This window comes from Ochotona princeps, chromosome 4 (genome assembly GCF_030435755.1).
Source record: "Ochotona princeps isolate mOchPri1 chromosome 4, mOchPri1.hap1, whole genome shotgun sequence".
NCBI classification, from domain to species: Eukaryota; Metazoa; Chordata; class Mammalia; order Lagomorpha; family Ochotonidae; genus Ochotona; species Ochotona princeps.
In genome coordinates, this window is record NC_080835.1 from 48,420,371 (window position 1) to 48,443,439 (window position 23,069).

General features: G+C 38.3%; 2 protein-coding genes across 2 annotated transcripts; one reads left to right on the plus strand and one right to left on the minus strand.

Moving 5' to 3' along the window:
* The first annotated feature begins 6,656 nt into the window (after positions 1 to 6,656).
* LOC101534897 (olfactory receptor 5P1-like) lies at positions 6,657 to 7,595 on the plus strand. The gene has a single exon (XM_004593819.4). It carries the CDS (start codon positions 6,663 to 6,665, stop codon positions 7,593 to 7,595), a length of 933 nt encoding a protein of 310 aa, XP_004593876.2. The 5' UTR covers positions 6,657 to 6,662.
* A 14,193-nt stretch (positions 7,596 to 21,788) lies between these two features.
* LOC101535139 (olfactory receptor 5P4) lies at positions 21,789 to 22,733 on the minus strand. Its single transcript, XM_004593820.3, has one exon. It carries the CDS (start codon positions 22,725 to 22,727, stop codon positions 21,789 to 21,791), a length of 939 nt encoding a protein of 312 aa, XP_004593877.2. The 5' UTR covers positions 22,728 to 22,733.
* Between the last annotated feature and the right edge of the window lie 336 nt (positions 22,734 to 23,069).

The window sequence follows — 23,069 nt, forward strand, 5'->3', positions numbered from 1 at the left end:
CTTAAGACATCTAAAGAAAAGTGAGGTATTTGGGCTATGAAATGCGTCAACCATCTATTTACTTGGTGTGATATCTCAAAGGCATACAGATACTCAGATACCTCAGAGGAGCTTCTTAAACTGTTATGCTGAGGGATGGAAAGAAGAGTCCTAAGACACATAAAATGGACAATATAGTATATACAGAATTCCTGAAAGAATTGTCTGCATTTCTTTGTGCAGCAAAATAGTCCCTAAATCAAAATAAAACTCTCCTTCCTTAATCTTCCTTTTATCTACTTCAATGCTATTTTTCACTTTGAATCATAGAATATTGGAATTGGAAGTTATCCTGACATCATCACACTAAGTCTAACCAATCAGGTAAGTTATTTGTTCTGAATATCAGATATGCTTCAGGAATCCCTTCAGTTTCATTTATAAAGGGAAAAAGAATGTTCCTTTTGGGAGGACCAGCCAAGATTAACAAGTCACCTGGTTCAACAAATTATTTCTGCACTAAAACCCAAGGACCTTTTTCTCAAAGGGGAAGAAACAATGCCTTAGGGGATTTTGAATGTTCTGTTAGGGCCTTATTTTCTCCCCATTACACATACAAACACACTTTGCTTGTTCACACAGCATGTAACTCTGTTTCTTGACTGATGGATATATCAGTAACTCATATTGTGGAAAGTTTGGTCCCAAATAACTATACAAGTAAGTACACTTACTTTGTCAGGTTCTCTTTGGAATTTAACATCAATAATTATGCTTCTAAAAGGTGAGTGAAAGGTCCATGGACTTTGTGAAAATGACTCAAATTCTATTTGTTTTAATAAGAAATTCAAAACTGTTTTAATTTTATCTTTTGACACCTTTGAAATTGTGCCTACATAATGGTCATTCTTGGCACATACAGAGCGGATTTCTCAGGAGATGTCAGGCAAATACTGATGGTCGGCAAAAGCCCTTGCAAAACTCAAGTAACAGAATGGAAAACAGCCTGATTCTCAGGTTAGAGGAAGCTCATAGTCTCATATTCTCTTAAACCGTCTTACGACATCATTCAAAATGGCCAATGTGTTGATGTAATGTATATTAACATAGTCAGAGTCCCTAGTCCAGGTGGACAGGCATTAGTAAGCTGTCAAAACAGAGAGCTCAAGAAACAACCCTGGGTGGTCACTGGAGAGGAAGATGAAAACTAGAATGTAGCTGAATGGCATAATGCAGAACTAACAAAGCATCAGATGCTGTACTTTCTGTCTCATTTTGGATTTGTGGTGAAAGCATCCTGCCTGGGGTTGAAAGGAAAATCACATTACTCATAAAAAAAAACAATTAATTTTTAGCAAACCTACTCATACTTGATTTTCACTTTAGTTTTAAAGGTCACATAATGCTGATGTACGACTGTTTCTGGCGACTTTACATATATCATTTGAAAAATCATAACAAATTTACACTATAGGGATAATTTTCCTATTTTATAGGGTGAAAATAGAATCAGTTTATGTGCAGGTTCATACAGAGGACCAATGGAGGGCCAACAGTCTGAATTTTCTGACTTCAGTTTCCATGACAGTGCTTTCAGCACAGGTTGAAGCTTATACAAAGTCACAAGGAAAGCAGGATTGTCTCACAAAACTCCAATCGAATCAGAAGCTGAAGAACGCAAATATTACTTAGTGTTTTGCTTTATTCCCTAAGCCAGGGCATTGAAACATACCTTAAAACAGCCTTGAAACAGGCTGATAGAGAACTATGAGATACTTGAAAAGTGTATTATATCCAGAATGGTCAAAGGAACTATGGATACTGAATTCTGGAAATGGAAGACAGCGGACATGCAATAGCTGTAGTAAGATGGTTCAAGAGGTTTACATAGAATAGATAATGTTTGCTGTTAAAATAATGGTGAAATAATTATTAAGATTAAAAACATTTTTTTCTTTTTATTATTTTTAATTCATTAATTACATTGTATTATGTGACACAGTTTCATAGGTACTTGGGTTCTCCCCACCCTTCCCCAAATCCTCCCACCATGGTGGATTCCTCCACCTTGTTGCATAACCACAGTTCAAGTTCAGTTGAGATTCCCCCATTGCAAGCATATACCAAACATAGAGTCCAGCATTTTACCGTCCAGTCAAGTTCAACGTCTTCTTAGGTATACCCTCTCTGGTCTGAAGACAGAGCCAGCAGAGTATCATCCCGATCAATTAAAAGCTCCAACATACCATCAGCAAAAATTGACATCATTATGGAATTAATTGACAGAGTAACGAGTAATCAATATGTTAAAAGTAAATTAAAAACATTTTAACAGATGCAATTAATGCCAGAGCTGTAAGCTACCTGTCAGTAGAGTAGTTTACATATACTTAATGAAGATCAACTAAAGAAGAGACAGGATACATTCTTAATTATTGGTTCATTATGTCTTATAATTCAATCAAAGAAATCAGTCATACCACTGGAGAAAGAAACTAAATGATACTTATTATAAAAAATCTCTAAAACTTTTAATTAGATATTTTAAAAATATTTTAACACTGAGACTAATCATTTCTGAAAAATATATAAAACTCAAAGTTAGCAATGTAAGTAGAAAATTGATCTCTGAAAATTATAATTAACCTTGGGTAGATATTACAGTCATGCCAGCATGACTCATGAAAAGTATGGAAACTGTAAGGAAGCATATGTAATAAATAGATAAATTAAGAAAAATTATTGATGGTTTATGAAGCTCTATAAAAATATGCTAAGGAGTTTGATGGATATTTCATATAGTATTTCAGCCATGAAGGTTATTCAGAAAATGGGAAACCTTTAACTGATAAAAACAAAAATTTCAATAACAAAAGGCAAAATGATTGCAAGTAAATCCTATCATCATATAACTCAAATTCGATATATTTATAAGTCAAAATGGATTATGATGCATTTAAGTTAGAAATTATAGGAGCCCACTTGTTCAAGAACATAAATATTGTGCCAAAAGATTTTGCAAATCTGTATACCTCCTCTAAAAGAATTTTTATTAAGCTGATATTAATAGAAAGCAATAGTACACATGTGTGAAATTTTCAGGTCATGAAATATTCTAGGTGTTTTATTTTACAGTATTTTGTAGAATGTAAAATAAATTCTATATCTTGATTTTCTGATTTTAATAAGTATAAATTTCTTTTATAATTGTGACTGAATCCCTACTATAGCTGTTGTAAATTCTGTATCTTTGTTAGTTGTTAATTTTGCGTTTTCAAGACTGCTTCAAATGAAGGATTTTGCTTTTGTCCCTTCACAATGGAAAGACATGGAAAAGGCACTTTGTAATCAAAATGCAACTAAAGTTTCAATAGATAAAACAATAGGGAACACTTTGGTTTAGAATTTTTGCAAAAAAATTATCTTGGAGCACAGATCATACTTATTTTGAACTTTTGCCTTCAAGAAAACAACTAACATTGAAATTATTAAAGTTGTCTTATTTTTTCACTTTATCCTGTTGATGCCAGATTGCATTGTGGGGTCATTAGTTCTGATAATAAAAAAGTGGTAAAGAGCTAAATGCTCAAAAGAATAGTGATTAATTAAATTCAGTCCTATTCACTCAGTGCATTATCATGAAGATCTCAAAAATTGTGTTTGTGTGCAAGTAAAACTGACAGAATTCTTATATTGAAATGTAAAGTAAAATATCAATATTATAAATTATAATATATTAAAAGGCATATCAATATATATCCAGAGGAGAAAAGCTTATAGTAAAAATGTACAAAATTTTTAAATTTTATTTATTTGACAGGCAAAAAGCAGAGCAGAGAAGAGACAGAGGGAGGGAGGTAGAATGAGGAAGTGAGTCAGGGAGAAGGGAGGAGGGGAGAGTGAGGGGGAGAGGGGAGAGAACAGGGTAAGGCAGAGACAGGGAAAGAGGATGAGAGTGAAGGAAAAAGGGAGGGAAACGGAGAGTGAGGGGAAGAGAAACAGCGAGGCGGGGAGCAGAGAGAGAATCTTGGATTTGTTGTTCATCTGTGAAATTTCACTAACATTTAAGACTATGTTAGATTAAAGCCAGGAGCCTGGAACTCAGTCTCAGTCTCCCACTTGCGTGGCACTGACCCAGGGACACCATCTGCTTCCTACAGGGATGCACATTAGTACGAAGCAGGCATGAGCAGAGCAGGTAGAGAAAGCCAGACACTCCAATATGGGAAATGTAGGTTTCCCAAGTCATGTCTTAATTGCCCCAAGTCTCTAAGCATTGACTTGTATGACAGCAGCCACATTTGAGGATTTTGTTTCCTTGGAAATTCCAAATGTTTTTAACCAATACACTTAATATAATCTTAACTTAAAAACTATTGAAACATTACTTAACATTACTTCTCAGTACTTTCCATGAATAAAAAGGCTTTCTTTAGCTCTTCTGTGAAACTTTTTTGGGGGGGAAAGGCAATATAAATTTCACATGGGTACCTGTTTGTATCCCAGCTGCTCCACTTCTGATTCAGATGCTAGTTAATGGGCTGGGAAAGCAGAGAATGGCCTAAGGACTTGGGGGCATTACACCCAAATGGGAACCTCAGTTGAAGCTCCTGACTGCTGGCCCAGCTCTGGCTATTGCAGCCATCCGGGGAGTGGCCCAGAGGATGGAAGGACGGAAGATTCATTCTCTCTCTGTGTGTGTCTTTATGTGAGTCTCTCTATCCCTGTCTCTGTAAACTCTGACTTTCAAGTAAGATTAATTCTTAAGAAAAAGGAATGAATGGGGGTTACTGAGACCTATGACAGTGGCAAATGAGAGCCATCCATACAGGAGAAAAGTGGAACAAAGAAAAAACTAGAATTCATGGAGAAGAATTCTATGAAGATTGAATGAGTGCTCGTGGTGGATACAAACATCATGAGAGACTCACAAATCACACACAGGAGGTATACCTGAAAACACACTATTCACTGTGCTAATGAAATGAGATTTTGTCATGAAAGCTTGACAGAATTGGTAGAATTAAGGGAATCATTTTAGGATCTTATCCCTTTTGGTTTAGAAAGAGGTAACTCTGGCATAAGATTGTGACTTAGTCTTGGGCGTTTCCTGACCAGCAGCAGGTGATGGCATTTCTCAACAGCAAGACTCCTGGAGACAGTCTGATCGAGCATGTCCATTTATTGCAACATAAGCACAAACTTAAATACACTAAGAAAGGGGGAAGCCAGAGGGGTGTCTCCCAACAGTCCTCCCACCCATCCAACAATGACACTGTAATTGGCTGTAAGGCATGTCTGTCTATATGGATCTTTCAATCATTTAACAGGTCCCATGCACCATGCATGGCTGGCAGGTATGCCTCAGGTCACGTTCACCACATGTGGCTGAGGGTTACCATGTAGATAAGAAGGACCACACCTGACTTCTCAGAGTTGTTTATCAAGAAGTCCCAGCACAGCTCACCCAAGGACAGAAAAGGGAAATTGGGGTGAGGCCCACTGCTCTAGGCTATGCAGCCAGTGATCAGGCCATGTTGAGGTTGCAGTGTGCCAAGACCATTGTCAGAGTGTTACTCCAGGGACATGATATTCTGCATCATTATGACCTTCCCCATTCCCCATAGGCCAAGTAGGCAGAGATGCTGGGACAATCTCAGACAAATAAATCTCTCTCACACACACACAAAAAGATTTATTTATTTTTAATGAAAAAGCAGATCAGATTTATAGAAAGTAGGAGAGACCGAGAGAAAGATTTTCTGCCTGCTGGTTCACTCTCCAAATGGCTATGACAGCTGGGTTAAGAAGTTCTGAAGGCAGGACCCAGGAGCTTCTTCTGGGTCTCCCACATGGGTGCAGGTTCCCAAAGTTTTGGGCCATCCTCTACTGCTTTCCCAGGCCACAAACAGAGAGCCGGATGGGAAGTGGAGCAGCTGGGACATGAATCAGCACACATTTGGGATCCTGGTGTTTGAAGGTGAGGATTTAGCCACTGAGCTGGGCCTTTTCTCTCTTTTTACCCTTCTTCCTTTTTAAAAAAGATTTATCAGAAATGTTTGAGTTATAAGGGAACAAGAATGAAAGTAGAGTGGTACACAGGCAACTAAACTAAAGAGAAAAAATTATCAAGGGATCTGGGACTGGAAAAGGGGAAATAAAGAGAAAAATTGGGAGCTAATTAGAGACAGATCCATTTGAATTTTATTGGATGGGGTATCTTGAGAAGAAGATAGCTTAGAACTCTCAGGTCAAAACAAGACTGGGAGGATGGCGGTGTCTTTCCTCAGACACAAAATTTAGCTGTTATTATAAGAAGCTGTGAGTTTGGTATGGAGCAGCCTGAATTTGAGTTAATTTTGGGATTTTCAACTGGAGAATCCCAGTAGATATTGAAACCATATGTCCGGACCTAAGGAAAGATTTAGGTGGGGTTAAGTTTAAGATACATTTTATACAGAAAAGAATATAGAAAGTGAGGCTCAATCACATTTGTTTCATGAAAAAGAAAGGGACAAAGCTCCAAACCTTTGGAATATGGGTACTTACAGGTTAGGTAAAGGAAGTGGTCACTATGAAAAGTATGAAAAAAAAAAAAACCCAATGAACCAGGAATGTTGGAATAAAAGCATAAAGCAAATAACTGTTTCAATTTCCTTCAACAGGAACAATTCATAGAGGATATGGAGGTTGGAAACCACAGCACTGTGACAGAATTCATCATTGTGGGACTAACACGGGATCCTACACTCTGTGTCGTCTTGTTTGTGATGTTTCTAGGTGTATATGCTGCCACTTTAGTAGGTAATGTCAGCATAATCACTTTAATAAGAACCTGTTCCCACCTTCACACCCCCATGTACCTCTTCCTCAGCCACCTGGCTTTTGTGGACATCGGACTTTCCACATCAGTCACACCTACAATGCTTGTGGGATTCCTTGGTCATGGAACAGCCCTTCCTGTCGCTGGCTGTGAGGCCCAGCTCTATGCAATGGTAATGTCTGGAACAGCTGAGTGCTTCCTGCTGGCTGCCATGGCCTATGATCGCTACGTGGCCATCTGTTACCCCCTGCTCTACTCCACCCGCATGGCCCATGGAGTCTGTAGCCTTTTAGTGGGAGCTTCCTACCTGGGTGGCTTCGTGAATGCTTCAACATTTATTAGTTCTTTATTGAATATATACTTCTGTGGACCAAATCAGATAGATCACTTTTTTTGTGATTTCTCCCCTTTGCTGAAACTTTCCTGCTCTGATATCACCATCATTGGAAGTCTCCCTTCCATCTCTTCTGGCTCCATCATTGTGGTCACAGTGTCTGTCATAGCTGTCTCCTACACTTACATTCTCATCACCATCTTGAAGATGCGCTCCACTGAGGGACGCCATAAGGCCTTCTCCACCTGCACATCTCATCTCTCTGCAGTCACTCTGTACTATGGAACAATTACCTTCATTTATGTGATGCCCAAATCAAACTACTCAAATGACCAAAACAAGGTGGTGTCTGTGTTCTACACCGTAGTGATCCCCATGTTGAACCCCCTCATTTACAGTCTCAGGAACAAAGACGTAAAGGAGGCCTTGCGAAAAACATTGTCAAAATATGTATCTTAGGATCCGCTCTGAATTTAAGATGAACTATAAGATTTATCCACATCACACTTAGTAGCTACTACATGCTACTGAACTGACTGCTTATATCTTAACCATATTTCTTTGTGCTAAGTCACCTCAATAAATTTTTATTTCAATCAGAATACACCCTAGCAACAGTAATAAAGACACCAATAATTAAAACTACTGTTGAAATCCTAAGCATGCAAATATTTTTCCCTAATTTTATTTAGCAAATAATAAACTGTACTTACTATGTGCCAGACCCCATTCTAAATGCATTACACAATAAACTCATTTTTTCCTCACAACATCCCAAAGAGGTGACCATTATTTATGTCTTAAAAATAAATTATCTCTGGCCCGATGCCGTGGCCTAGCGGCTAAAGTCCTCGCCTTGAAAGCCCCAGGATCCCATATGGGCACCGGTTCTAATCCCGGCAGCTCCACTTCCCATACAGCTCCCTGCTTGTGGCCTGGGAAAGCAGTCGAGGACGGCCCAATGCTTTGGGACACTGCACCCGCGTAGGAGACCTGGAAGAGGTTCCTGGTTCCCGGCTTCGGATCGGCGCGCATCGGCCCGTTGTGGCTCACTTGGGGAGTGAATCATCGGATTGAAGATCTTCCTCTCTGTCTCTCCTCTTCTCTGTATATCTGACTGTAATAAAAATAAATAAATCTTAAAAAAAAATAAATTATCTCAGCATGGAAACATTAGCTACAGTTCCCAGGCATGCAGATGTGGGATCAATCTTTGAATATATGAAGTCTGGTTCTAAAATCACTATGATTACTCCATTTAATTTTTATACTAATTCTATGACATAGCTATTATTAATTCCCCTTCATTAACAGATGAAAAACTTGGGTCTTACAGAGATCAAACACCTTTTCAAGATAGGTATAAAATTTATTCATCTTTCTATGGTCCACATATGCAATCTATACTTCTATAATCTGTCCAATTATGTCAGCAATGCTAATGCTGAAAAGAACTTCAGTAGAGTTCTCTAGTCCAAATTGGTACATTGTATCAATTTTTAAACCAACTTTATGAAAAAAGAGTTTAGGTACTGCAGACTCCAGGACAAAATAAGAATGGAAACACAATTGATTTCCATCTTTAGGAAATCAGGCCAGACACCATGATCACATGATTTTTATTGGAATTTCACCCATATTTAAATGCTTACATTAAACAAACAGTCCTAATTGGCATAGTTTAGTCTTTACTTATGGCTCTAAAAAGAGATTTTAAAAACCTAAGTATTATAATCAATGTGTTAAAAATAATTACGATTCAATGAATCTGGATCTACAAAGAAATCAGAATCTGTTTTTTAAAAGGCATAATTTTGTTAAAGATCATAGTACTTTTTTCTTATGGTAATAATCTATTTTCATATACAAAAACATGAAAGGAAATACTGAGTTTTTTTTAATCTGAAAGAGATTCAGAATTCAATTGTCATCACTTGAGTATAATGAGAGATGTGATGTATGTATATGTTTTAAAAGCTCTACTAAAACAAAAAATATTTAAATATTAAGTAAAACTATTCAGTGTAAGTTTTTTAATAGAAAGTACAAAGTAAGGACTGAAAGATAAAGAGAATAAATTAAAAGATAAAAAATGGTGGATCAAAAGGTACTCTTAATACACAGCACATGGTATTGTAAACCTGGTCCAGTCATTAAAGAAAACAAGGTAGTGATTCCTCAGAAATCTTCAAATAGTTCAACCACATAACCCAACCATCCCACTCCTGAATAAACCTAAATGAAATGAAAACACCAGCATATGTACCCTCATATATATAGCAACTCAATTCAAAATAGTTAAGATATGGAATCAACCAAGATGTTCATCAACTGATGAATCATTAAAGAAAATGTGCTATACAAACATGATGGAATCCTACTCAGCCATAAAAAGGAATCAAATCCTGTCTTTTGCAATAAAATGGATGAAGATGAAAACCATTATGCTTAGTGAAATAAGGCAGACCCAAAAAGACAAATATCATAAGCTTTTTTTCTGATTTGTGGTAATCTATAGTGAAATAAAAAGAATATGAGTGAAATTGACATCACTGGATTTGATTATTGTTTATAGCCCTTGTTTATATTCCTGTGAAAAAGTGGGTCTTTCTACTTTTTACTTGGTGAGATCTTTATATTGTGGAGCATTAAGCCTGTTATCATAAAAAAATCAAAGTGTGTTATTGCAAAAATTAAAAGAAAAAAGGAAGGAAGGAGGCAAGGTGGGAGAGAAATATTATATTCTTAGAACTGTATCAATCAAATATATGAAACCTCTATGTTAACATAAAAGTATAAAAAGGAAAATGTGAAATAATATAATAATATAAATAATATTCATATAACATATAATACATAAATATAAATAACTTTTATATAATATTATAAATTATATAATATTATTATATTACATAATAATATAAAGTACTGTGGGTACTTTATATTTTCAATATGTTCTTTTTCCATAGATTTTACAATAAAGAAACATTAAAATACAGAAATTTTGGCAATACATGCAAGCAGTTGATAAATATTACGTACTCACAACAATGCAGCTGTCCTGAAATCAGGCAGAACAGATGTCTAAATGTTCCCTTTGTATCCTGAGAGAACACAGTCCACTTTCTATTTACAGTCAGCAGAGTTCTAGCCACATAGTAAAACTGTATGATTTTTCCAAGCCCCTTTTCTCCTTTGATCACATATCTTGTATTTAGAGCAATACAAATCCCAGGAGAATGTTCTTTTAATTTTGTTGAATATAGTTCAGTTCACCATAATGATTTTTTTGAGTATTTATTTGGCAGGCATTGTGCTGGCACATAAAACACATAAACCACTGTCTGACTTCTCAATACTTGATGTATTATATAAAACTCACGCATTTGTACAACCATTTTAAAGTGTATAGCAGCCAGTTGTGTATAAACTAAAACTGAAATGTCTGATGGACTAAGCTAGGTATGACCAAGGAGCCTGCCATCAATCACAGGTAAAGGAACCCGCAACAGTCTGGACTGGTCAAGGCAGCAGCACCCAAATGTGCATCCTGAATAGGGTGTGGGGTGGGCCAGGCTGCAACATTCACCAGCTCATACAAGGCCAAATGGAAGGCCAGACTGCGCTGGGCACTGGCCTAAAAACCAATGGCATGTATAAGAACTGGGTCTGGGAGTGGGTCAAGTGGAGGAACTTGGGAAACTCATAGCTCCCGCTGGTGAACATGTGGTCCAGACATGGGGGTCCGACAAGCTGGGCAAAGTCCTCCAACGGCTGGCCAATGTGTGAACTGGTAATGGAATGGGATGTACTGGGTAGCACTGAGCAAACCTTAGCCTACAAGTGAAACTAGAAGCCAGGATGGAGCACAGGTCATGCTGAGCTAGGCTCTTGCACCTACTGGTCTGCGTGAGCCAAGGATGCTAAGCCACAGTGTCTAAGGCAGGGGTCGGGACAGGTGAGGGGCTGAGCCAAGCTGAGTCAGAGCAACCACTGAAATGCATGTGATCTATGGTTTGGAACAGGCCCAGTTGGGGAGCTAAGGGGACACCCTAACTGGGTTGAGGTTCCCACCAAGGGGTGTGTGGGCTGGAATGGGGGCGTGTTCTGATCAGGATACAGTTATAGTCTCCCTTGGCACAAGTGTGGACTGGGACTGGAGGCACCATGCCGGGTCAGACTCCAACACCTCTGCTGTTCTGGAGGACCAGGGTAGATGTGGGATGGACTAGGCTAGGTGTCAACCCCTACTGAGCCATGTGTGAGCTGTATGTGGGTATGGATGAGCCATGGCTGGGCTGAAACATCCAACAACAAGAACCAGAATGGGGTGAAGACCAGCAAGGAAAAGCCACTGTTCCCGCTAGGACAAGAGGTGAATTGAGTAGGGCTGGCTCATGGACTCCCTGGTATGCGCAAAATCTGGCATTGGGAGAGGTTCTGATGGAGGAGCCTGGGCAACTCCTCTGGCAGGACACAGACCTGGCAGGTAAGTGCAAGAAGCACGATAGGAAACAGCCCAGGACAGGCCATGGAAAGTTACCCACTGGCATACATTTGGCATGGGTCGGGGGCAGACCAGGCTGAATCAGTTCACATCATCCACTGGCGAATCTGAGCACCAGAACAGAGTGTGGGTTGAGCCGGGTTTGGTCGTGACAAAAACCAGTACACATTATGGAATGCCAGGGCGTGGTTGCCTGTACTGGATTTGACTGCAGCACCCAACAGCACACGTGAGAATCAGGAAGGGAGAGGGCAGAACTGTCAGGGGGAATATGGGGGGTGGGTTCCCTTGCTGGACAGCTACTCCCACTGGAGAGTGTGTGCTGGGATTGGGGCGGACCAAACTAGGCAGGGTTACAACACCTGTGGGCCTCATGTGGACTAGATCAGGGAAAAGCCAGGCTGGGCTGATTGTTCCTACTGGTGCAATCTACAATTAGAGTGGGTGAGGGTTGATTGGGCTTAGCCACAGCATCAGCTGGCAGAAGCTGGCACTGGGGGCTAATTCTGTCAAGTTAAACCACAGAATCACCTGGAGAGTGCATAATCTGGGAGTGGGAGTGGCCTGGGAGGGAAATAGTGGGCTCCTCCCTATTGGGTTACCACTCCCACAGGAGGGCATGAAAACTAGGACAGGGGCTGGGGTGGCTAGACAGAGAGGCACCCAACAACATCCATGAGGGCTGGATAGTTGAGCTGGTTATATGGAACTAGGCTTTAATACCCATTGACATGTATGAGAGTTGAATGGGATGTGGGACAGTCTGAACTAGTCTGCTACACATACTGGCAAACCAGGGTAGGGGGCGTGCCTGGGGGGGGGGGGTTTGGTGGGTTGCTCTGACTAGGCTGCAGCTCACACTGGTTTATGTGAGGGCCGAGTGTGTGCTGGGTGGAACCTGGCTGGACAGCAACACCCATTGGTTCCAATGGAAGACATGGCTGGAAGCAGAGCCAACCCAGCAATTGCAACCACCAGCTGATTGGGGAGATGGACTGTGCCGGGCCCTGTACTTGCTAGTACATTCAAGAATCTGGTCTGGGAACACCTCAGACAAAGTTTCTTTGGGGATCCCCCAATCGAACTGCTGGACTCAGAACCCTAACCATGAAAAGACAGAGGACAGAACAAGTCAATCAACCACCTCAGCTATATGTTAGCAGTGAAAAACTGGACAAACAGAGACTCTATGAAGGACTATGTCAATCAGTGGATTCTTCAACAACCTCATTGCGCTTGGATTGGAGAGATTGGCAGCGATTCATAACTGGTGAACTGTTAAAACCACTTGAGCAAGTATCTCAGAGCATGCCCCACATCAGGGACCTGGGGTGGGTGGGTAGGAAACTGGTTGGGGCTTCTCCCTTAAAATCCCCCTTTACCTCAGATATATGAAGGAAACAATATAGAAATAATAGTCTTACCCATTTTCCTGTAACCCTTGAACCTTTTTACCCTAATTAACTATGTAAAGATTGTCAAAAATATAATAAAAAATAGAAAAAGTTTTTAAAAAAAGAAATGTCAATGATGTAGTCACAGGATGTGGTTAAGAGCTTGCATTTTCTAACGTACTGGTCACTTAAAATCATGTCAGTTAACTTTATGATGTTGTAAATTGTTGAAGCTGTATAGTGGCCTTGCATAGGAAAGGATGATATTCTGCCAGCTCTACTTTCTGACCAGGGATGGTCTCCAAATGAAACTGTTGAATTTATCTGGACAAAAGATGCTGGACTCTCTGCGTGGTCCATGCCCGCAATGGAGGAATCATGACTGGATAAGAACTGTACTACTGTAATAATATGGAGGAATTCAATATAGGGGACAGGGCTTTTTGGAAGGGTTGGGGGAATCCCAGAGCCTATGAAACTGTGTCATAAAATGAAATAAACAACAACAATAACAAAGCAAAGTAATTAGACACATGTAATATGGTAACTGTAATAAAGAGTAATATTCTTAAGGTGGAACAGGAGTGGCCTTGGCACTTTTCCAAGACAAGATTATAGAATATCAGTTTCTGGAGAATAAAGCACTAAGACTTAGTTCTAGAACTTGATAAAACAAGGTAACAGGATCGAAAAAGTGTTAGATATAAGAGGTTACATTACAGGCATGTGAGAATGAAAGGATAGCATATTTGGGGAATTACAAGTCTGCACATTTATGAATTTTGAAAAATGCTGAGAGATGTTGTTAAACAGAAGCGATTCATTAAGAGAAATAAATTTCATTTTAAGGAGTGTTTTATCCAAAGAACTATCCATACAAACCTTATGCAGGGAAGTAAAATGGTTAGATGTATCCACATCCTTAACAATAAAACGAAGTTTATCTCTAAGGAAAACTGATTCACAGAAAATCCTCCAGGGCACAGAGGATAAATATTTTAACCAGTTTGACAGAAAACAAGGAGAGAACAGCTTTGATGACAATTAGGAGCGAGGTTTGGCAGAAACTGTTAGTTATAAATTGTGGGATATTAGAGAGAAGTAATATTCCACAGTGACTCCTGTGGTTCAAATTTAGGTTTATTTAGGTCAGTAGGTGCTGTTACTGGCAGCAATCACCAGTCTGAAATACCAAGGTGAGTAGGAAAGAAAGACAAAGATATTTGTAAAATCTGTTGTCACTCACATTACACTCACTGCTATCATTAGAGTAGACACTAAGACTCAAAGCCCAGCTCACGGAGGAAAATTCCTTAAATTCACATAGACTATTCAAATGTTCATTCGATCCTACATTTCTTAGTCTCTTGCCCCTTATCATTCTGCTTCATTGTAACAGGCATTCACAAGTAAGAATTTTTTACCTTTGTCTCCAGAGGTCCTGGTCCTGATTCTTATCTTTTGGTGAGCATCACCTATTATCTGCTAAAAATTTTAGGTGTACCCCAACTTCCATGAAATCTTGGATCTTCAGTTAGGTGAACTTTTCAGGCCTAGATATAAAGACCTTGTGAACACATTAGACCCCTATCTTGGAGGTCAAAAAGTTCAAGGATCTCCTGAATTTTAATTCAGGTAATTAATTTTTTGAAGACTTATTTACTTTTATTGGAAAGACAGGACTACAGAGAGAGAGGAGAGACAGAAAGAGAAAAATTCCATCTACTGGTTTACTCCACAAATGGCTGCAATGGCTGGAGTTGGGGCAGTCTGAATACAGCAGTCAGCACTTCCTTCTGCATCTTTCAATGCGGTTTCAGTGACCCAAGGATGTGGACCATACTCCACCGCCTTCCCAGGCCATAAGCAGGGGGCTGAGTCAGAAGTGGAGCAGCTGGAACCCAAACTGGCATCGATGTGGGATATTGGCACCACAGCCCCACAGGAGGCTTAGCATACTACACCACTATACCAGGCCTCAAGTATTGGTATTGATAGTAAATTAACTCAAGCCCAGCACTAGCAACAAGCATTAAGTAGTAAGAATAGTATATCATTTTTGCCACGTTTATTAATAATTCAGGCAGAAAAGAAGTGGGGCGTAAGCCCATGTTATACTTGAGTAGCTTCCTTGTATATTTCCTACTCATTGTAGGTTGAAAGTTTAAAGATACCTTTTTACTTTATACCATCCATAGCTCCTGTAAACATGCTATATAATTTCTTCAAAATTATGAGCGTCATCAGTGACATTTTTACACTATTAAATATAGTAGTAACCTACGACCTAGAAATTTCATTCCCAGATATATTCCCAAGATAAATAAAAACATGTGAAAATTTGTATATGGGGACCAGCATTGTGGCACAAAGGGTGCCACCTGCAGTGTTGGCATCCCATATGGGAGCCACCACTTCAGATCCAGCTTCCTGTTAATGTTTCTGAGTTGGAAACAACATAGGAAGGATCAAATTCTTGGGCCCCTGCCATGTGGAACACCCAAAACAAGCTCCTGATTCCTGTCTTTGGATCAGCTTAGCTCTCTGTCCTTTGTGGCCAACTGGAGAGTCAAGCAGTGGATGACAGATCTTTTCTGCCTCTCCTTTCTGTAGCACCTAAAAATCTTTTTTTTTTCTTTAGAAAAAATCACAGAATAATCACAAAAAATACAAAAGAAATTTAAAATATCCAGAGAAAGATACTATTTCCTTCAAAAAAGAAAAGATCGATAAGTGATCTTTGTAAAGAAATATTATAAGAGAACATTGAAATATTACAATTGTACAAAGATTTTTAACTCATAACCTAGAATTTTATTCCCACCCCAAAAAAGCCAAAAATGAATGTAGAAGAGCAGATATTTGACATAGCAGGTTAAGTAACTGCTTGAGACACACACATCCCAGACTGCCACTTTGAGTTCCAGCTATTCCACTTCTGATCCAGATTCCTGCTAATGTACATGGAAAATAGCAAATGATGCTAAAATGCTTGGGTCCCAGTCACCTATATGGAAGATCCTGGCCCTGGCTTAGGCTAGGGCCAGCCCTTGCTGTTGCAGCAATTTGGAAAGTAAACCAGCAGGTGGAAAGAGCCTCTCTTTCTCTTTCTTTCTCTCTTCTCTTTATCTTTCTTCTCCCCTTCCTTCCTTCCCTCCCTGCCTCCCCATTACCCTGCCTTCCAGAAAACTTTAAAAAGTAAAATCTGACACAACACTAGTAAATTCAGTGATAATTATGTTTCTCCTTTTAATGCAAGTATAATGGTGATGAATCTTTTTTGTCAAACAGACCCTTTTTGTTGTACCTTTACTTTTGAGAGCTATTTTATTTTTGGTAGAATTCTAAGTTACCAGTTAAATAAATCTTCAGGTAGTTCAAGATTCCATTGCTTTCTTACATCTTTTTATTGATTTGAAAAGCCAAATTACAGAGAGGAGATACACACATAGAAACACAGAGACACAGAAAGGCATTTTTTCATATGCTGGCTCACGCCCCTAAAGGTGTCAATGGCCAGGTCTGAGCTAAGTAGAAGCCTGGAACTCCATCCAATCCCCTACATGTGTGACAGGGGTCAAGTACATGGGCCATCTTCTGTTACCTTCCCTGCAACAGCAGGGAGCTGAATTGGAAGTAAAGTGCTGTCAGGACTCATACTTGCACTGGATGGCAAGCTGGTGTCACAGACAATGCTTTAACTCCTGTACTATAATATGGGCCCTGGTTATTACTAATACTTATAATATTATCCTCACTGAATTATACCATCTTAATAATATACATCTCTTTCCTCATTTATGATCATTTTCATGAGCCTCCTAACATGTATTAAGAACCTCATAAAATCCCTGTTTTCAAGAAAATAGTATGTATACATGTATATCTCTATGTAATAAGTAAATTTGGTTAAATAATAAAAACAGTTAATTTCCAAAAAGTAAATATAATTTAAAATGCTAAGATAAATAATGAAAAGGAAAAATAATAGCCTCTTTTTCCAAAAGGAAAATCAATGCAGAATGCAGATGTAAGCATAGTTTTAATGAAAAGAATAATACCGCAAATCAGGATAAATCTGCAGGAAACTTGAGAGATACAACAAACTGGAAGGCAACAATTCTGAGAAACAGTAGCACTGGATTACACAGGTAGGTAGGCCATATTCAGAAAGATGATAATCACTTCTGCCAATAGCCTTAGTTTTAAAAGTGGAAACATTTCACCCCTGTTAGGATGTATATCATTCCAAAATAAAAAAAATTACAAACGTTAGCAATGATGAGAGAAAAATAAAACAGTGCACCTTAGTACACTGTTAGTGGGAGTGTAAACTAGTACAAACATTATGGAAGACAATAAGCAGATTCCCCAGAAATCTGAAAATAGATCTACCATATGACTAACTCATTCCATTCCTGGAAATTAACCCAAAGGAAATGAAATAATCATATGAAAGAGTAATCTGTAGCCAAATATTGATATAAATTCAACTCATCCTCTTATTTTTGTATCATAGTGTCAAATAGCAGTAAAATAAACATGTTAAGATCCTTAATCTACTGCTATGTTTCACTGTAAAATTTACCTTTGTTAAAATTTGCTTCTGTTCAAATTTGTTGAGATCGCACGTAAAAGTATCCTAATATTACTTTGGCTGGTATTTTCTAATTACTGTATAATATTTTGGGAATGCAAATTTTATTTGAATGTCAACTACAGTTAAGCATGTGCCGTTTGTTTTTCTTGCTCAGGTTTTGTAATTTGATGGAATGTTTTTATTATAGTTTAATAAATGTTTGCTTTATTTAAAAAAAATAAAAAATAAATAAAAAAAATAAATTCAACTCATAACAGCTAAGGTATGGAATCAACACATATGCTCAACAACTGATGACTGGATAAAGAAAATGTGGTCTATATGCTGTAAGGAAAGCTACTCAGACATAAAGAAAAATGAAATCCTATCCTCTGCAACAAAATGGATGCAAGTGGAAACCATTACACTTAGTAAAATAAGCTAATCCAAAAAGACAAATATCATGTTTTCCATGATTTGCAGTTACTAATAATATGGAATACAAAAAAAGCATATTTCATATTTTGAGATTTGATTAGTTTATGGCCCTTGTCCATACTCTTGAGTACAAGTGCTTTTTATACTTACTATGTTGAATTCTTTGTTTAGTGGTTATTACATTGAAAGTATGTCATTGTGAAATTAAAAGAAAAAATGAAAAAAAGAATGGAAGAGAAGGAAGGAAGGAGACAGGGAAGATAGGATGGAACTATCATTATGATCTTAAAACTGTATATATAAAATACATAAATTTTTCCCTTTTATAAATAAAGTTAAATAAATGAGAAAAATAAAAGGGAGAGCAAAGAATTTTCTTGCAGAATCCTTTTAGAAGTAATTTTATTGATGTTTACATTTACAAAATTTAAATACATACAGGTTGATGATTTATGACACCTGTTTAACTACCAGCCAATCACCACATGCAATGATTTTATTACCCCTAAGAAGTTACCTTTTACTCCTTTAATTGACAATATTTTGTGAAAGAAAGTATTTCACAGAATCTTAAGAAGTATTTAGGACTCAGAAAGTCACAATGTATTTCAGAAGAGGAAGGGTTCCATAAATTTTATTTAGACTAAGAACCTCTTAATTGCTTTTAACAGGACAAAATCTTAAAAATACTTCTAGAAGCCTGGCACAATGGCCTAGTGGCTAAAGTCCTCCACTTGCATGCACTGGGATCGCATATGGGCATCAGGTCATGTCCTGGCTGCTCCACTTTCCATGCAGCTCTTTGTCTGTGGCCTGGGAAAGCAGTATAGGATGGCCTGAAAACCTTGGGACCCTGCACCCAGAAGAATGCGGCAGATCCAGAAGAATTTCCTGGCTTCAGATCAGCTCAGTTTTGGCCACTGCAGCCACTTTTGGGAGTGAATCACTGGATGGAGGACCTTTCTCTCCAATCTCTCCTTCTCCCTGTAAATCTTTCTTTATGATAATAATAAACAAATCTTTAAAAAAATACTCAGTTCAAATCCCTGCTTTTGAAGTATAATCTGCAATCCATAGTAAATAGACTTGAAAACAAACTTATTAAAGGAGTTATTTATTGTATCCAATATAGGTATTATTATTATCAGTAATCTTGATATACTGATTCTTTTTCTGGAATATGCTTTTCACAATTCTTGATGTTTTTCCCCTCTCTTGGAGAGTCATCGACTAGCGTAACACACATCTGGGTTTTTTCCGTCTTTACTCTTCCCTCCTCTTTGAAGGAGTACTTAGGAGTTTGGAGGAGAAAACTAGTTATACAGCTTTATTAGTTTGCCATGACCACAAACTGGTGGATTAAACAAAAATGGATTATATCTCAGTCCTGGAAACTAGAATTCCAAGATTGGCATTTTGACAGTGTTGTTTCCTTCTGAGGTCTATGGACTTGTTCCACATCTCTCATCTCATTTCTGGAGGTATTTTGGCAGTCCTTGGCACTCGTCAGCATGTTTAATTGTGTTCCACATGTTGTTTTCATCTTTACATGACATTCTTGTGTGCTGTCCAAAATTTCCCCTTTTAATTGGACACCATCCACACTAGAATGAGGAAACACTCTAGTGGTACTTGATTTCAAGAAATCACATCTGCAATTAACCTATTCCAAAAATTGGTAACATTCAATGGTACTGGGAATTAAATTATTTAATAGATTAATTTGGTGGACACAATTTACTCCACCCAAAAGCATCCCAGTCTTCTCCATCCTACTGTTTCTTATAAATAAAACTTCTCTTGATGCCCTTGACTGTCCTTGGGCATACTGTAAACTGTACTGTGAAGGCATAGTATTGCCAATGACAGAAAAGCAAAAAAAAAATGTCATATTCTGGGATTTAGAACATGAAAACATATTTGTCCCCAATTATATACTGAATTTTCCCAGATATTTAATTTCTACAGATATTTTGCTTTTCTGTGTGCCTTCTTTTATTGTTTTCCAGTTGACTGAGAATTTGGGAGAAAAAAATGAATCTTAACATATATCCTACCCAAGAATGCATTTTACATCAGCTATAACCACACCCCATACAAATGTTTGAATTCCTTTGAATTGAAATACGCAGGATGAATCTTTGCCTGGACATATCATAATAAATGAGGGATCATTTAAGGCTGTATTCAAAAGGAACTTAGATGAGAATGAAGTCAGTTTGTGAGGTACCTTCCTTTTACAATAAAGTAAGAAAAAAGATCAAGCATTTACATGGTGTACAGTGAAGGCCATTTCAACTCTGAGAATGAGACTTCACAAAGAGATACATTTATTTCAAAAGAAGACAGAGCAGAGGGACTTCTGGGGAAATCTGACAGATTCGGTTAGAGGACAAATTAGTTCAAGAGTCTTAGGGGAAAGTCTAGTTAAGGTGTCATCTGTCTTTCAAGGAAAATTCTATCTGGAGATAGGAAAATTTCTCAACACACATGTGGTAGCTGCCTTCACCAGAGACAATGAAGCCATCCCAGGTGGCTGTGTAGAGGCAAGGAGGAGGACAGAGCGCTAAGGGTGAATCCTGAGGAAGAGTGATACTTGCGGGGCAAGAGGAAGAGGAGTACCGGAAGTAGTCAATGAGAACCTTGAATTAATTTAGAGGCAACAGCAATAACTATGCTGGATAACTGGTGCCTACACACAGAACAGAGGAAAAGGCAGTTATGATAGAACCCTCCTTGAGAGACATTACAAAAACGTGTAACACATCTTGGCCTGAGCTTTGATTTCCTACTGTTCCAGCCTCCTAACTCAAAGAAATATCTGCTTCCAAAAATCTTACTCTAAGACTTCAGTGTTGAGAACAGGCAGTTAAGACTTATTCAGAATTTCTTCTGTGCGATCTGGGTTGGGAATCTTACTGGCCAAGCAGAAGAATCAGAAATCTGCTTTCATTTAAATAAAATCACAACAGACAGAAGTTTTTCTGAGATACTAACATTGCCATTTCCAAACATTTAATTATCTGTTGATTACTAAAGGTCAGCATCTTTAAAAAAAAAATGACCCAAATTGACATGTCAACATTCCCAGTTATCATAAACCTATTGAAAATTTATTTCCTGAATATTATTTTACCAGAGAATATTTAAAGAAATTTGATTTTTGATCAAAGTATGTCTCTATTTAGCTTTTTATTTGAAATGTAGAAAGAGAGAGAAACCAGATCTTGGTCTTCCACTCACTGGTTTATTCTGCAAATAACAGCAATGGCCGAGGCTGAGTTGAGCTGGAACAAAGAGCTCAATCTAGGTCTAGCATGGGGGTGGGAGGCATCCAAGCACTGCAGGCACCACCTGCTGCTTCCCAAAGTGTATATACATAGAATATGAAGTAACAGCAGAGTTGGAACTGAACCCCAGGACTCTGATGACAGTTGGGAGCATTCCAAGTGCTATCCTAATCACTGAGTCAAATTATCTATTAAGTACTTGCTGAGTAAGGAAAATTAGAAACTATCTTCTGAAGTATTCATATCTTTAAAATTAGTATTTCATTTGAATCTAGCATATCTATGTAAATGAACATGACTTTAAAACACAAGCCAACCTTGGATTTATTATAGCAGCATTTAACAATATATGTGACAAAATTAACAATACATACCATTAGAATATCAAACACATTGTTCCTAAAATCATTGATTTTGCTATTATGGATTTATACCTGACTGAATTCAGGAAAACCACTGTGTTCTAGCTATCAACTTTTTCAATGCTTCTTTTACCTCCTTGTTCCTCAGACTGTAGATGAGAGGATTCAACATGGGAATCACCACCGTGTAAATCACAGATGCCACTTTGACCTGATTGGCTGAGTAGCTTGACTTGGGCATCACATAGACGAACAAGACTGTCCCATAAAACAAAGTGACTGCAGTGAGGTGGGAAGTGCAGGTAGAGAAAGCTTTGTTCCTCCCCTCAGTAGAGCGCATCTTCATAATCGCGTGGAGAATATAGATGTAGGACACAATGATGGTAGACAATGTGCTTATAAGCACTGATGCTGAAGAGATGGCAGGAGATATTTCAGCAATATAAAGGTGACCACAGGAAAGCTTCAAGAGTGGGAAGAGGTCACAGAAAAAATGGTTGATTTTATTTGGACCACAGAAAGACAGGTTCATCAGACAGCCTGTAAATGATGATGCATTCATGCATCCACCGAGGTAGGAAGCCCCCAGTAGGAGGAAACAGACTGTTGAGGACATGTTAGTGGAGTAGAGCAGGGGTGAGCAAATGGCCACATAGCGGTCATAGGCCATGGTGGCCAGCAAGAAGCACTCTGTAGTGCCAAAAGTGACGTCAGAGCCAAGCTGGGCTATACAGCCTATGACAGGGATAGTAGTTTTTTCTTGTAAGAAACCAATGAGCATGATTGGTGTGACGGATGTGGAATACCCAATGTCCACAAAGGCCAAATGGCTGAGGAAAAGATACATTGGCGTGTGAAGCTGTGGACTGCTTTGGATTAACAGGATTATGCTGATATTTCCAACTATTGTGACCACATAAACTAGTAGGAAAACCACAAAGAAGATGGCACATAGTGTAGGATTATCTGTTAATCCTAAAATAATGAATTCTGTCACTGTTGTGTCATTTTCAGTCTCCATCTATCCATTTAACAGTGCCTATTAAAATCAGAATCAGAGAAGATTAAATCGGCAGAAATCACCCCACAATCAACGCATATATGTAAACATAATATCATAATTACGTATTCAAAATTATGGCTTTTCCTTCCTTCTAGAACACTCCATGCACACAAACTTTCTTTTGATAAAGTATTAAAATTGAAGGTTCAGTTACCTTAGGACCCAGATATTATGCTCCTATTTATTGCCATGGAGCAAGTTCAATCCCTATGTGCACAAGAAGTATAAATAGGAGGTTATTTACAACAACATTGTCTATAATAAGATTAAACATAACTGAAACATCCCTAGGAAGGTCAG

Coding starts and splice junctions, on each gene's coding strand:
- LOC101535139 (XM_004593820.3), bottom strand. CDS start 22,727: ATGGAGACTGAAAATGACACAACAGTGACAGAATTCATTATTTTAGGA.
- LOC101534897 (XM_004593819.4), top strand. CDS start 6,663: ATGGAGGTTGGAAACCACAGCACTGTGACAGAATTCATCATTGTGGGA.